Source organism: Podarcis liolepis, assembly GCF_965112155.1.
Source record: "Podarcis liolepis genome assembly, chromosome: 8".
NCBI lineage: Eukaryota > Metazoa > Chordata > Lepidosauria > Squamata > Lacertidae > Podarcis > Podarcis liolepis.
In genome coordinates this window covers 46402217-46418369 of record NC_139560.1, presented here as the reverse complement: position 1 = coordinate 46418369, position 16153 = coordinate 46402217, and the positions used below count along the sequence as shown (strand labels likewise).

Genomic DNA, 16153 nt, shown 5'->3' with positions numbered 1-16153 from the left:
GAGGAAGCAGCCCCGATTTATTTCCTGACGCGGCGCGAACACGGATTGGCCACGGGACACCAGGCGCGTCGTGAGGATGGACAGCAGCGCTCTGCGCGCTCAAAGTTTCCTATATTAGCATTACATTAACACCGTCGTCGTCCTTATGGAATAAACTTGCGAAACAAGCCCTCCGCGATCCCTGCCCCACCCCAGGGCTGCTCTTCCCAGCAGGCTCCCGAGTCCCGCTCCCAAAGCTTCCCTTCCCGCCGCCTCCCTTCTCCCGGAGGCACCACCAGCCCAGGATTCCCAGGGAGCGGCCTGGGCCTGGCGGCGCCAAGCCAAAGAGGCTCAGCGGGAGAGAGTCAGGGGGCGCTGTGGGAGAGCCCGCCGCCTTCCGCCGAGGGAGCCCGACTTTCCCCTCCTCAGCAACAGCTGCTGCCCCCTTCCTCCTCCCTCGCCGGGTCTCCGCCGGCCGCCATGTTAGGTCGGGATGGTGAACTCGGGCTTTGCTGAGGGGGACCCGGCGCCTCCTCCGCCTCCGCCTCCTCCCTGGTGCGCGTGGAAGGAGAGCGAGCGAGGGCCCTGGCTTCCCGGCTCCTCCCTCTCCCCACGGCCTGGGCTCGCGTGCCGCCGCCGCCGCCGCCTCGCCAAGCGGCCGCCCAGATATCTCTCTCAGCCCGGGGAACCCTAGGCCGGGGCTGATGCCGAGGGGCTGAAGGCTCCGGGCGGCACCTGCGCGGTGGGGGCGTCGCTTCGGGCACCCCCTTCCTGCCTCCATCTCCCCCTCACGCTCTCCAGCTCCCCTTTACTCGACGGGCCGGAGGTGCCTCCTGCCCTGAGGCGGAAGCGAGGGCGCCCTCACGCCCTCCGCCCCAGAGGAGGACTCGGCGCTTTCTCCCGGAGCGGGCCCAGGAAAAAGCAGGTGAGCGTCCCGAGCGCTTCCGTCGCCTTCCCCGCTCTCTCCCTGGAGGCGGAGGCGCCCGCAGAGCGCTAGGCCCCGCGTGCTTCTCCTCACCCGTCGTCGTCGTCGTCCCCCCCTCCACCGACCCCTTCGGGAGTGCTTAGCTTCTTATGGTAACGGGGGGGTGTAAGGCTCTTCCTTCCTTGCTCCACACTTCCAGAGTTTTTAAGCAACTCCTCCTGCCTTTCCGCCCATATGGGTTCCCCCTTTTCGTTTAGGAGAGTTTGCGCCTGTCAATCACGCAACAGTGTGGGAATATTTCAAAAACGCTGCCTTTAAAAGTTTCGTTTCCAGGGGGTGGGGGTGTTTGGATGTGTGTCCCCCCCTTTCTCCTTCCCCGCTCCCTCCCCTTCTCGTGTGTAGAGGTGGCAGCCTGGCAGGAGACGCGCCGTCTGCTTGTGTTTGCTCCTGAAAGCCAGATAGCAACTGTTCCCAACAGAAGGGGTCCTCTTCGCCCTCGCTTGCTTTGATTGACGATCCCAACAAGTTTCCTGGTTAGGCTTTGTTTGTTTTGTTTGTTTTGGCAAGGGGAGGAGAGGAAATAGGAGAGGAAACTCAAGTACTGTACCAAGTTATGCTTTCCAACCTTCACAAGCGCCCTTTCCAGTCTTCTCAACTTTTAAACTCCTGGAATATGTCTCGAAGCGAGTTGATGAAGTCTCTCTTTGTAGTCCCCTCAAGCAAATGCTGTATGCTGCTAACAAAGTAAGCCGGGACCATTTGTTCTCTCGAGTGTCAACGTCGTTTAAAGGATTTAGCACAGTTCTTAGTTTTAAATGCACAGTAGTCTGTTTCTCAGCCCCCAAAACTGCAACTGCGTGGTTGTGGGTCAGAACGAATTCAGAAACTAAAAGCTGATTCCTGATCTGCACTTTGGTCCCAATATATGTATATTGTTTTCCAAACAATGATACCAGAGATCATGACTCTTAAGAATCATTAAGCTTTTATTACAGAACAAAATACAACTGTGGTTTCCTTCAAGCATTTGGGGTTTTTATTTTCCCACTGGGGGAAAAGTAACTTCCTTTAGAAACTTCATGAGAATTCATGACATGAAGACATAATGAACTTGCTCAAGTTAACAAGGCAGTATACAAAATGTATAGGATAATGACACATTTCAGTTAGTATATCTATGTATCCATAGGCTACATCATTTTGAAGTGTAATTAGTATTTACTTGAATTTACAATCAAAACAATTTATTAAATATTAGGTCCTAAACAAAAAAAATTCTCTTTGAAATGAATATGTTCACACTACATGTACTTACATGCACTGAGCATGTTTAAACCTTAAATTAATCACGAGCAGTTTCACTCTTAACAGTTAATATAATATTTACTGTGAGCCCACCCATCACATTTTGTGATACTATGTTATGTAATTTTTAAAGTATGCTGATTAGGGAGGGACTGTAATGATTTGTTGTCAGTACTTGGGGAATATTAAAGTTGCATTGTCAAATAAAAACCATTTCAAGTTCAGATATTAACGGAAGTGTCTTGGAGTAAAACAGTCTGAAACTACTTTGCAGCAGATTAGCATTTTGTTTTAATTTTTATTTTGAAAACCAGTGGAGTAAATGATATAGTTAAAAGTAGTTTTAAAGGAGGAAAGCACTTCTTTATGCAATAATAAAAAAATCAGTATTGAAGGCCTTGTTCTCTAGTTAAGAACACATGCAACGTTTAGCGTTCCAAAGAAATTTTAATCAAACAAGCATATAAGTTTATCAATGAATCACTTTGAGTTATATCCAATGTTAGTCCTATTCAAAGTAGCTCCATTTATTCCAGTGGATCTTCTCTGACTTAGTTAGATATCACCCCTAGGTTGCAATTCTATACACATTTACCTGACAATAAGTATCAATGAACTCACTACATCTAAGAACAAACATAGGATTATGCAGGCTGTATGTGTGTAAAATACTTGGAAAGCAAGAAGCGTATGTTTTAGATACCATACACATACCATAGCAGGCATTTCTTCCTACATGTGAGAAAAGATGGAATGCCTCTTTTAAGATGATGAAATTTTTATAAGTAAATCTGTTAATTTTTTCTTTTAAAAAGCTGCTGTAAGGTTATTCAGAGGCACATTTTTAGTTGACTAAAATTTTTTTCCTTGGTTAAGCAGTGCAACCATTGTACTTCTGACTGCAAAACAAAAACAAAAAAAGCCCAGCCCCCGAGGTGAAATGCATAATGCCAAGCAGATCTCATCTGCTTAGCAGGGTCAAGTGTTAAGACAATATTTACTATAAAGGCAAAGCATAGTGTTGCAGATCAAATATAACCCATACAGTCTTCAAAGAGCAAGTGATTTCTGATAATGTTTCATGGTTTTCATATGTTAGTTTTTAATCAAACTGCTTGAAATATGTCAGACTTGCATTAATTGTTTCAACAGTTGGGTTTTTTCCAAGGTCTTTCTGCATTATCTAAATTACAGTTTTACCCTAGTGAGTTAAAACCTGAGGTTTTGAATTTATAACCTAATCCTTTGCACAGATTTTTTATGGAACTTAGTCCCAAGTAAGTAGGTAAAGTGGGGGGCCTAACCCATGGGCTGGATCATCTCCCCCCCCCCCCAAAAAAAAAAACCTGATTCCCAAAGACCCCCAACAAGGTTAACCCCACCACCAGTCTATAGGATTGCATCTCTATACAATTGCATTACCATGTAGCAGTTCAAAATAGCTTTGGGGGTCAAATATCGATGGTGGAGATGCAAAGTCAAGGGGATGTGCACAATACAACTTCCAGATTTCCAAAAGCTGCGTAAGGTTGTCACCAACTAGCTATTTCCCCATTCTTCAGAAGACTGGAAAACTAGCATTATGTACAGCCTCCAGTGCAGTGCTAAGAACTATGGTGTGGGTGAGTCTTGAAATGAATAAAGGATGTAGGAGATATTTTCTGAGCCTAAAGGCTTCTTTGGATCCCAGCTGTTGTAGTGTTGATAAGATTGCTAGGTGAAAGTTTCAAGTTACAAGATTGCTTTTAAGCTGTTGCAGTACTTACAATGAATATATTGATAGACTTAAATGAAGATTTCTATATTTAAGCAATAACTCTTTATTATCTTATGGATGCATTAATATACCACCTTCTAAAAAGTCTTCTCACAAGGCTACTTGAAAAAAAATCTATAAAAAGCAATCACATATATCTTTAAAAAAAATAAAATCATGCCTCCCTGAATGAAGATGTTTTCAGTGTGCATTGCGTTTCAAAAGTACAAAGAAAGAGGCTTGTTCTATTTCCCCAGGGAGGGATTTCCATAATTCTGGTATCACTAAAGAAAAGGCCTGTCTCTGGTACCCTTCAAATGTGTCTGATTTTAATGAATACCAAAGAGCTGATCGTGATGGGGCACTCTTAAATGTTTCATTCGTGCAACAGCAAAGGCAGTTCTGTAGATCACTTTCCCCCAACCTGACTTCCAGATATTTTAGAAAACAACTGTCATCAGACCGTCAGTCAGGGATGATTGGACCTGTAGTCCTAAATATATGATGCACACCAGGTAGAGCAAGGCTGTTTTAGATAAACAGCCCCCAGGCTGTTTAAAGTTTTAAAGATTTGGACCAGCACCTTAAATTTAACTTGGAAACAAATTGGAAAGTAAGCTGGTGTAACCTGTGCATAATAGGTGTTGTATTTATTTTACTTGAAAATTTATAATCCACGCTTTCATAAAATTTAACAAGTCAGCTTACAGTATATGATGTGCAATAAAATCTGTCTATAAATATCTATAAAACATAATTAAAAGCATCAATATGATCTGATTGTTGTGCTTCTACGTGCATGTTATGTTGACAGACGTATTTGGAGTCAGCTGAAGATTTTGTGCAGTCTTTAAGGCATCTTCTTAGGGAAACTATTGGAGTAGTTCTGTCACATTCAGTTCCCAGACCTTAGGTTCAAAACCTCTGTTGTATGCCTTGAAATCCCTACTGCTGGCAAGCAAGCAATGGAGAATGTTTTTTTGCCATAATGATGTGCTTTTTGGGTTTCTCAGAGGCATTTAAGCTATCTACTTTGGGAAAGAAGATCAGGACTGTAGCTAGGGGGTGGTGAGGTGGGCCCCTGCCAAGGGCTCAGGCGATGGGGGGAGGTGCGAAATCGGCTTTAAAATATGTCCATAAATATAAATATCAATTAATGCCTCATAAGAAATGGTTTTAAATAGAGGGTGAATTGAATGGGTGGAGGGGGCAGGATTGGAGGAGAGGTGGAAAGAAGAGCTAATTTGTCCATGGCCAGAGTGTGCAATCTGGACGGTTCTGCCAGAGGCGCAAGATCACCTAGCTACGGCCCTGAAGAAGATTCACTTTCATCCAAGACCGTTCTTGTATACTTATGTTTGGGATTTCTGATAAAAGCCAGCTAAGAAAGAGAGCTGAGATCATTGTTTTCCTAGAAATAAGTTTGCTGCTTAGAAATTATTGGCAACACAAGTATATTCGTACAGGATTATTAGAACAGTATACTATTATGGGATGGAACAACATTACACCACCTAACTAATTTTGCTTGAAAGGAATTCTATTTATGTCAGCGAAATATCCTCCATACCCATATGCTCTTCCTTCCACCTTAAATCCACAAGACAACTGTTGCATTATTGTATATGTCTTATGAAAATCTAGTTCTTGGGATAAGTTGTTTAACCTATTGCGCACGTTTAGCTGACAGAAATACTTTTAGATTACCACAATTCTTTGCTAAAAGGTTGTTGTCTTGGAAACACTGCCTCTGCTTTGTATTCATTGTCTCTGAGAATACAGATGATATTCTGGTACTGATGTTTCTGGAGGTATATAGACAACAAGTCCCCCTTTATGGTATTCCACTTGAAAACAGCTGAACATAAAATGGTCAGGCATTTTAAATTATAAAAAAAATCTGCTTGATATTGGGTAATAAAGCAAGTACCTCACCCCCACCCCATCCCAGAATTGCCCCTAGAGGTAGTTCTTTTTTTCTCTTCCTTCCTTTTGGTGCTCCACTCTGTTCCAAGATAGGCCTGTCACTATCTCACATGGAGATGACTTCTGTTAACTCAGGGGTAGGCAACCTAAGGTCTGTGGGCCGGATGCGGCCCAATTGCCTTCTCAGTCCAGCCCGCTAACGGTCTGGGAACCAGCATGTTTTTACATGAGCAGAATGTGTTCTTTTATTTAAAATGCATTTCTGGGTTATTTGTGGGGCATAGGAATTCGTTCATATATATATATTTTTCAAAATATAGTCCGGTCCCCCCCCCCCATGGTCTGATGGACAGTGGACCGGCCCACAGCTGAAAAAGGTTGCTGACCCCTGTGTAAACTTATGGATTCTGTGATAAGGAGATGATCTTCAGATAGGCCACCTTCTATCCCAAGAACACATCCCAGTCAGGGGGCATTCCTTCTGCTCTGCATTTAAAAACAATTGGCCTCATAGTATCTGTGATGGAGGATACACTTACATCAAGCCCATTTTCCTCCCCCTGTAGGAAGCCATTGCTTTCCTTTCTCCCAGCACTGGAAACTGAAGGTCTGTTTGTACCTGTGTGCTCTGTCTGCTGCCAGTATTTGACGATGTCATGAAGGTAGCTCTGGGTTAAGATGGTTTGGAGGACTGCACAAGGGAAGTGGGGTTCAAAAGTGTAGGGCATTTGTACACCTAGTGGTTCCTTTGTTGGTGGAGATTAATCTTGTCCTCCGCTCCCCAACCAGTCTGGGGAACCAGCATATTTGCAGTTGGGTCACCCACTTTCCTAATATATAGAATAAAATAGTGTGCATTCACAAGTAGAATTCTTTGGCTGTATTTCTTGGTGCAGATTTGAATACATTTCTATATAATGTGGATAACTTTAAAAAATGCATGGGACTGTTGAAAAAATAATTGATATCCTTTCCAAAAAAGAAGAAAAGACAAGGCAAATGTCTTAACACATACCCAGAATGCCAATAGAGTTCTGTAGTTCTTATCTTTAACATTTAGGTTCACCATAGAACAAACAGTCAGACCATGCAGATTGTCAGAACAAAAGTTTACTTATTGTATTGCTACATAGTGTTGATATAGTTGGAGAATGGAGAAGCTGCAATAACCACAAAAACCTCAGACAAGTATCTGGTTTTCTGTTCTTGTTCTTGTAGTATTTGACAGAGGAAATTAGGTAACATTATTCTTCCTGTCATGACTTTGTTTCAGTTGCTCCCTAGAGGTGAAAATGCTTTGCTGAGATTTTGTTATGATGTTACTATATTATTTGTTGCTGCATGTTTCAAAAGCCATATACAGTTTAGTAAACTGTTAACAAATGAGTACATTTTGAATTCTTCATACAACTTTTGCAATTAAATATAAAAATCTATCAAGCTGATGGAAGTTAGCTCTTGAGAACAAAACATCTGGTATGTAAAATGATGAACAAATTATTCCTTGTCCAGAATTAAGAATTCCTTAACATCCTTTATCTGTCACTTTTGCTGCAGCAATGAGCTTACTCTTTTATAGACTTACTAGGCAATCCTATTGACCTGCAATGTCAGACACCTACTTTGGCCAGCATAGATAGCCTTGATGCAACTTAATCAGGATCATAAATTTACACAGTAAAAAGTTGAAAGGGCAAAGAAGAATAGCACAAAAGCAGAATGCAGAAGTTATAACAGTTGTGGCCCCATTGGTGAGAGTCAGTATTACACAGACAATCATGGTGCATCACGCCATTGACAGCTGTCAGTTAGGCATAGATGAAACCAATCTGTACACAGTATAGAAGCACATGACATTTTCCATCTCCACTGCACACATGTAAGGCATAGCCTGATAAACGGGCACCCAAAAGCAATCTACACTGTGATGGAAACAACAAGATCCCTGCAACTCTGAAGCACCAGAAATCATTGCACATGGGAGATTTCAGTATTTTTATGCCTCTTGCATTAAAAGTAACAACTCCTTCGAATGTACAACATAAAGTGGAGGAAAGATGGCAGTATCTCACAGTACCCATGGCTCTATACCTACTGAAGGAAAGAAGGAGCCTTCTGCCTTCATGGGAAGGGAGGAACTAGGACTGGCAATAAGGGCAGCCATACCTGCACCCTCCCAGGAGTATGTCCATAATCTAGGGCATAATACTGGGAAACAGGAAATGTAAATTCAAGCCCCACCTTGGTGAATGGCAGGAACAAGGCCCAGCTGACCATTTGTATTCCTGGCCAACAAAGCATGAGCCATCCCTGAGTCTGCATTATGCACAGCTCTCTTGGGAGTATGTTGCTAAGCTGTGATTCCTAATTGACCACCCCTCTTGGAACAGTATGTGCAGCCTGAGGAAACTTGTTTGCTGCTCAAAGTTCCTCAGTTCCAATCTTTGCACTTAGACTTCAATTTGTTTTTCAATAACAAATTGTTGCTTCAGTAATACCATCATCATTACTTGGGGGAGACTTGTCACTTTCATTTGCTTGCTTGGTTTACATGGGCAGAGCCACCTCATGAATGGCATATACAGTTGTAGCTGAAACATCATTAATCTCATAATAGTTATGCTGATACTGTTCTGAGACATAGGACCATGTGGGAGCAGCATTCATGCATCAAATGGTAGCACAAAAACTCCACGTTGAATAATCTATGTTTATTGTGGGACTGTTGAGGTTTATTTGAAATTAAGTTAAAATCCTGGGTTTGGGCAACTCTGTATTATACTTCAGTCATGAAAGTTCATTGTTGGCTTTGAATTGGTTTGAGTTCGTATTCCCTTCTTTCTTTCATCTTCTCTAAGCTGAACTTCATTCCCTGGTCTATCATGCTGTTTATTATCAGATTTCTAGGCTTGTTGGACCTGAAGGCAGTGAACTGACTGACCAATGATACTATGGCAGGAGCTTTGTGATGGCTGGAACAATAAGCTCTTTGAATTCAGAAGAATACTTTGTTTATGGTGGAATGCCGTTCTTGCAAATTTCAAAAAGAAAATTGTTCTAGATTGGGCATGGTACATACACATCAGCACCTGCTGAAGGGGAAATGAGTGTCCACATTTTCTGTACATCAACTGATTTTCATTTCTGCAAAACTAGCCATCTGATTTGCTTCATGTCAGCTGTTTAACAAGTTTCTCACCAACCAACAGCACCTAAGACTTAAATATTCCATTTCTTGGCTCTCATTCAAGCTTGTTATTACTCCATGCACTTACTCAGAACATAATTTGAGAAGAAAGAGCTCAGCGTTAGCAATACAGTATGATCACAACACACACACACACACACACGCACACACACACACTTTATTTGCACAAAATTCTATTATATGCGCTTGGCCTGAGGGCAGCAACAACCTCCCCCCTGACGCAGGAGGCAACTCGGAAACAAGTGGTGAAACAGAGGTAGATGGAGGAAGAAATATGGGCTTCTGGAAAGGCCAACAGAGAGAACTACAAGCAAAACAAAATAGCTAGAATGGAGCTACAGCTTTTGTCTGCCTCTCTCCCTATCTGCTTTTCTCTTCCCTTTCGCAGCTGAGGGAACCAGGTTTCTTCTTCCTCTTTCTGCCTTCACTACTTTCCCCACTCATCTTGCAACCTAGGGAGCCAGTGGAGACAGGGAGGTCTTCCACACAGGGCTTCAGACAGCTTTTTGCTATGCTTGATTTTGTGTATGAGTTGTGATCAGACTGTATACTTATTCACTCCAAATATACTGATGACCTTTTCCAGTGGTTTCACATAAATGTTAAACAATATTGGAAATGATTGAATCTCGTGGAATTCCACAGCAAAAATACCACAGGGCAGAGCAACTGTCTCCCAACACCACATTCTGGAACTGATCAATCAGGTAGGAGTGGAACCAACAAAATGCAGTGCTTCCAATTCTTACCCCAGATGGTTGATAATGAGAAGGATAATATGGTCATTGAAAGCTGTTGAGAGAAGGAGCAGAGTTGCCACTCATCTGTCAATCATCAGGGTAACCAAGGCAGTTTAATTTCCAAAATCAGATTGGAAGCAAGAGCGAAATGGGTTAATATGTTTCATCTATGACTTGTCTGGAGTATGGGAGTAAATACCCACTCAGGCTCTTTGTCCAAGAAGAGAACGTTGGCCCTTAGTCAATAATTATACAGAATTTTGAGGTTTAGAGATATCTTTTTAGGGGGTCTCATAACTGCCTTTTTTTGAGGAAATATATTTAATATGTTGTTGTTTAGTCATGTCCGACTCTTCATGACCCCATGGACCAGACCACGCCAGGCACTCCTGTCTTCCACTGCCTCCCGCAGTTTGGTCAAACTCATGCTGGTAGCTTCGAGAACACTGTCCAACCATCTCATCCTCTGTCGTCCCCTTCTCCTTGTGCCCTCCATCTTTCCCAACATCAGGGTCTTTTCCAGGGAGTCTTCTCTTCTCATGAGGTGGCCAAAGTATTTAATATTCATGAGTATATTTTCAAATAAATCAAATACATATTTTGTGTTGTTGTTTTTTAATGTGGTTTAAGTCAGAAGGCCACAGAACTTTCAGCCTCTCCTGGAAACATTCTTTATTTGTATGCTCTTCAGCTAGCTTCATTTATTGAGAGACCCAGTGTGATTTTTAAAAATCTTGCTGCAGTTTCTTTGTAACTGAAGCACATTGTCAGTCTGTTCAGTCTTCTCCATGCCAGCCAACTGTCCCTTAATGAAGCAATTCAACTCAGTGAATAGCACTCATACTTTAAGCAGACAATTGGCTAGCAGAGAGAGTTCCAAATGGTTTAACTTTGCACAAGTGTGAAAGAGTTTAGTAAAAAGACACTGTCAGTTAATGTTGGCATAAGTTCTTACTATATGTAAACTCTAAATTGATAAGTACCCCATTTAATTAAATGTGAATATAATAATTTACAACACAGTGTTTGTTAAATCTTTCTAAACAGTTTGAAAAAATCATATATTTGTGATCTCAGTTGCCCACATGCAGATGTGGAAGGCTACATATGGGTGGCCTCCACATGGATCTCCTACCTTACTTGAACCCATTCTGATTTGCCAATTTTGCACACAAAAAGCTAAAATCCCAAACAAAGCTGAAACAGTATCTAAGCTGCAAGTAAAAAGTATGAATAATGTAATGCTTCATACACAAATCAATATATTTACTCATCAGCATTTATGTAACATCACATAGCTGATCATGTCTATATTTCAGAAACCTGGAAGAATAAACAATAATAACACACATTGTTAAAATTGCTTATCAGAGGTGGATCATTGTAAACTACTTACCATTTCTACAGAGGCAATGGAATTAAACATATTGTGTAACTAAAGTAACAGAGCAATCCTATACTGATATTACATTAAAGAAGAGCTGCACCACTGCTACACTGGCAAAACAGCCGTATTCTACAGGTGCTTAGCTGGGGTGGGAAGAAAAACACAAAAAATAAATAAAAACCATGTGCACCTAGCATATCCTAGAAACATGACCAGGCTGTGCCAACAACATTGTCCAGGATTCACCTACTTCAGTTTATCTATCTTTTTCAAATTAATTAGCATTAACTTCATAGAACTTCACCAGTGCAGTAGTACTGTTTATCAGTACAGTGGTACCTCTGGTTAAGTACTTAATTCATTCCGGAGGTCTGTTCTTAACCTGAAACTGTTCTTAACCTGAAGCACCACTTTAGCTAATGAGGCCTCCTGCTGCCACTGCGCCGCCAGAGCACAATTTCTGTTCGCATCCTGTATTGAGGACTTCTTTCCTCAGCAGGTTTTGAACTCAGTTACCTCTGTAAAAATGGCTAGTAGAAGCAGCTTACACAACTGAGATGTTAAATTTAAAGATGTGAAATTACTAGCGTGGATTTGTTTATTATTATTATTATTATTATTATTATTATTATTATTATTATTATTATTATTAATTATTATTTATTTAATGTTTAGAGAATAAAATTGCAAGAGTGGTTATTAAAATAGTCCATTTTAAGTTGATGCCTTAAAATGAAATGTTATTTTTTTGTATTCTTTTTATAACAGTTTTTAACTTAAAGGGCTGCTAAATATTGCATTGTGTGACTATGTACTTAAGAACATAAGAAGAGCCTGCTGGATCAGGCCAATGGCCTGTCTAGACTATCATCCTGTTCTCACAGGGGCCAGCCAGTGCATTGGTGAACTGTGCATTGGTGTGAGTCCAATAGCTTGAAAATAACATGTCAGAGATCAAAGGGTCTTTATTAGTGTAATAAGGCCGTACAATTGCAACCAGGCTCAAAATTATGAACTCTGCTGTCAACAAATTCACCTTTTTATTCAACAGGCAGGCCATTCAGCTTCAGAATTTAGAATTGTCGAAGCCTCAGACACTTAGATCTCCAATTTGTTCTAAATAATTAAGAAAGAATAACTTATTTAAATATTGACATATCAAAGTGATGCTATCTTTCTCTCTACAGAAAAGACCATGGGGTGTATTAAAAGTAAGGAAGATAAAAGTCCTACAATGAAATATAGGACTGAGAATGCTCCAGAACCCATTACTACCCATGCCAGCCATTATGGAACAGATCCAACCCAAGCAAACCAGTCACCTGCAATAAAGGGATCATCAGTTAATTTTAACAGCCATTCCGTGACTCCTTTTGGTGGGCCATCTGGGATGACACCGTTTGGAGGAGCATCTTCCTCATTTTCATCTGTGCCATGTCCATATCCTAGCGGTTTAACAGGTGAGCATCATTTCAAAACTAACTCCAGATTCCAGCAGAGTCCCTTAGGAGTGAATTAACTAAACCAAAAGCTGCATGTGATTTGGTCTATAATGTGTCTACCTATTCATTTTCTAATCTCTGCCATGGTCTCTGGTCAAAAAGGTATTGTATTTTTTGGAAATTATAAAGCAATGTAGGGGAAAGCTTAAACTAATTCTGCCCAGTGAAATCAGCTGTAATTCACGCAGGTGTAGCCTAGTGATCTAACAGATGGGCATTACTTCAAAAATAAATTTGACTTAACTATGAGTTTGTACTTAAAAATATAAGTAAGGAAAATGTTAATGGAAAGCATGCCTTGGAAGTAAAAACATGACTTGAAGACAGTAGAGCTGGAATAAGGAACCAGTGGATCTGCAGGTGTTGTATGACTACAACTCAAATCATTGGGAATAAAACATCTAATGTTACCTTTTAAATGAAAATGTCATATTGATTTACTCTCTCTGCAGAGTTCAGAATTGTTTGGTGGTGCTTTGGCATGGGCTAGAGTTGAGTGGTTGAGACCTGCACAGCTTTTAGAGTCTATGGGGAAGACAGGGACTTGAATTGAATGAAGAAATCATATGGAAACCCTTCTGTTTTTAAGACTGTGCACAGATAATAACTTTCCATTAACTTGGAGAAAGTAGAGCCGAGATAGGGACCACCTTGGGCAGGAGCTGCTTTGGCTCAGAAATGAAACCTTGTATTGCCTTGGAAAATCCAATACTTCATATGGCCCAATTCATTGTAACAAAAATATCAACAAATGGCTGTATTTTTTTACTATTTGACAGCAGTGGATGGAACATGCAGGCATAATAGCGCTTTCTAAGTGGATGAAGCCTACCAAATTTTAGAGAGAGGCTTTGGGACTTTTGCACTAGGTACAATTAAACTTTGCTAATTTATTTAAGAGGATGCATATCCTTTTTATTTCTTTACAGAAATGGATGGAATTTTATGTTGGGTTGACACCCCCCCCCCTCCGAATTTCAGACAGATAAGACCAGGGCAGGTTGTGCAAGGAATGTCTTTAAAGGCGGAAAAAAACAGACTTGCATATCCCTCCCGTGGCTTTTCTGAAGAATTTCTCTGAAAATGGCGTTGTCCAAAGATGCCAAAATAAGATGTAGAATTTCATATGGATAGGCAAGGGGTGGGGGTGTACAAGGGGATGGGCAGTTATTAAAGTGTTTGGTGGACAGGAACTAACTTATCCTTCTGGGGTTTTTTGGTCAGTATGTAGAAAACAGCACGGAGCATAGAAGGAGAGGTGAGGGGAAGTGTGATAGATGAAAAACAGTTTGTGGCTTTTCTTTTTGATTTCTGCTTAGTTGACACTTCTCTCCCTCGCAGAAGCACCATGATTGGAAGTAAAAAAAAAAGAGCCCTGGGGAAGCTATTTTCCAGTTAGTCACAAAACTGCACCCTCTACTCTCCCTTCCCCCTGTCCTTTTTGGAGATATTGAGGAAATGTTATGATTTTAAGGAGGCAGTTCTAAGTTCTCTGGGACCTCTGAAGCTTCAAAGCAGCCATGAGGCTTCAATGACTTCATTTAGGATACCTCTGAGGATATCTGCTTCACCTTAAACAGCACTGAACCTGTCCCTGGTAGCTCAATTTGGCATGGGATATGTCTGAACCAAACCCTGCTGAAGATTTAGGGCATGTGTTTGTTTGTGTGCTAAATTAACATCCATGGGATAGTCACTTGGGGAAAAAGGTGACAACTTTGAAATGGCTCTTTTGACTGGTGGTGCATCCATTCCTTATGCTATTAATTAATTATGTGGACCACTTCATTTTTAGAAATGGGGAAACTTCTACAAAAAAATATAGGAGAAAATTTCCAACCTCACATCACTTCTTCTACATTATCCAGAAAACAGAAGTGTATAGATCTTTTATATATATTTCTAGACATGCTGATTACTAGAAAAATCTGAAAATAAGACCTTTTTGCACATAACAATCACATTTACCTCATAATGAGGCCAACATTCCAGTACAGAGCAACCGAAGCCACACATGGAATGGAACGTCTGGAGACTAGAGTTCCGCTTTCTCTTCAAATTTGGATTTATGGGTACTTCCAGTATGCATATTTGCTTGCAGAATGCATGCTTCATTCATTCATTATTATGCAAATATCTGTCATGTTCCAACCTTTTTAAAAAAGAAATATCCAAACTGAATAGCCCCCAAAGGGTTTTCTATAAAAAAAATCTGCTGAAATTTTCCCCACCCTCACACATTATGTTTCGACAGTTATGTTAGTTTTGCTGGATCAAGGGGATAATATGGTTGCAGTGACAGGAAATCAGTCTACAACAATGATCATCTGTACTCAGTGTAAGTCTTTAGGAGAAAATGCATACGTGTGTACAATGATTTTCCTTAGACCACTGAGGGGTAAAATAAAAAAAATTCTCTCTTAAACTAAATTGAGATTGAGTATTTACAGTAGTACCTTGGTTCCTGAATGGCTTAGTTGTCGAACAAATCGGCTCCCGAACGCAGCAAACCCAGAAGTAAATATTCCAGTTTGTGAACATTTTTTGGAAGCCGAACATCCGACACAGCTTCTGCGGCTTCCGATTGAGTGCAGGAAGCTCCTGCGGCCAATTGGAAGCCGTACCTTGGTTTTTGAACAGTTTCGGCAGTCAAACAGACTCCCAGAATGGATTAAGTTCAAGAACCAAGGTACCACTGTACTTTGAGTGCTCTGTGAAAACTGCAACCATAAAGATTCAAAAATCTAAGAAGTTTATCCATAGCGTGTGCTGAACTTCAGAAAGTTTCTTAAATAAACCCAGCAAAATTGAAGGGGTGGCTTGTTTTTATTGAAGGGATGTATGTGGTCAGAGTTTGTAGCCTGTACTTTCTGTTGAACTGATACTTGCTTCTTCTTGAAATGTGATCTATACAAAATGCCAGTTTGAGGCCTTTCCTGAAATGAACTGTGGTAGAGTCTTAAAATAAAGCATACTGCAGTAAATGTATCTGCAGTATTAAAATATGTACATTTGAAAGCATTGTGCCAAAGCAGTGAATTCAATGAGAGAATATATAGCTACCATCTGTAGAAAAATCAATTAAATTGTTCTTTACAATCCATTATAGTGATCACAGCACTCTCTTGTTCTTGTCATCTTTTATTGAAAGTTGCAATTCACACTGGAAGTTTAGTTCTGGCATCTTGTGTACTCTGGAAAAATATGGCCTCTGTGTGTGCTGAGCTTAGCTGCCTATGGGTCGAAAGGAAAACATGGGGCTGAATAATGGGAAACAGATACATCTGCTGATTGGAGTTGCTGAGTGAGAAAGGGTGCCATCATCTGTGTCACTTGCATTCCTTATTCTTCAAACTTATTTGCTACTCTCCAGTTGGCAGTTGGAGTAAGAAATAATCACTGAAGCACATCACACACACATATAT

The 16153-nt window shown here is 40.9% G+C and overlaps 1 protein-coding gene across 1 annotated transcript in view; it reads left to right on the top strand.

The window, feature by feature from the left end:
• Positions 1-239: 239 nt before the first annotated feature.
• YES1 (YES proto-oncogene 1, Src family tyrosine kinase) overlaps positions 240-16153 on the top strand; it is a 29987-nt gene continuing 14073 nt past the window's right edge. Inside the window, exons 1-3 of the mRNA XM_083518697.1 lie at positions 240-904; positions 12414-12686; positions 14983-15066. Of these exons, the coding sequence (XP_083374823.1) occupies positions 12422-12686; positions 14983-15066 (349 nt within the window). The 5' untranslated portion in view covers positions 240-904; positions 12414-12421. The remainder of the gene's footprint in view (positions 905-12413; positions 12687-14982; positions 15067-16153) is intronic.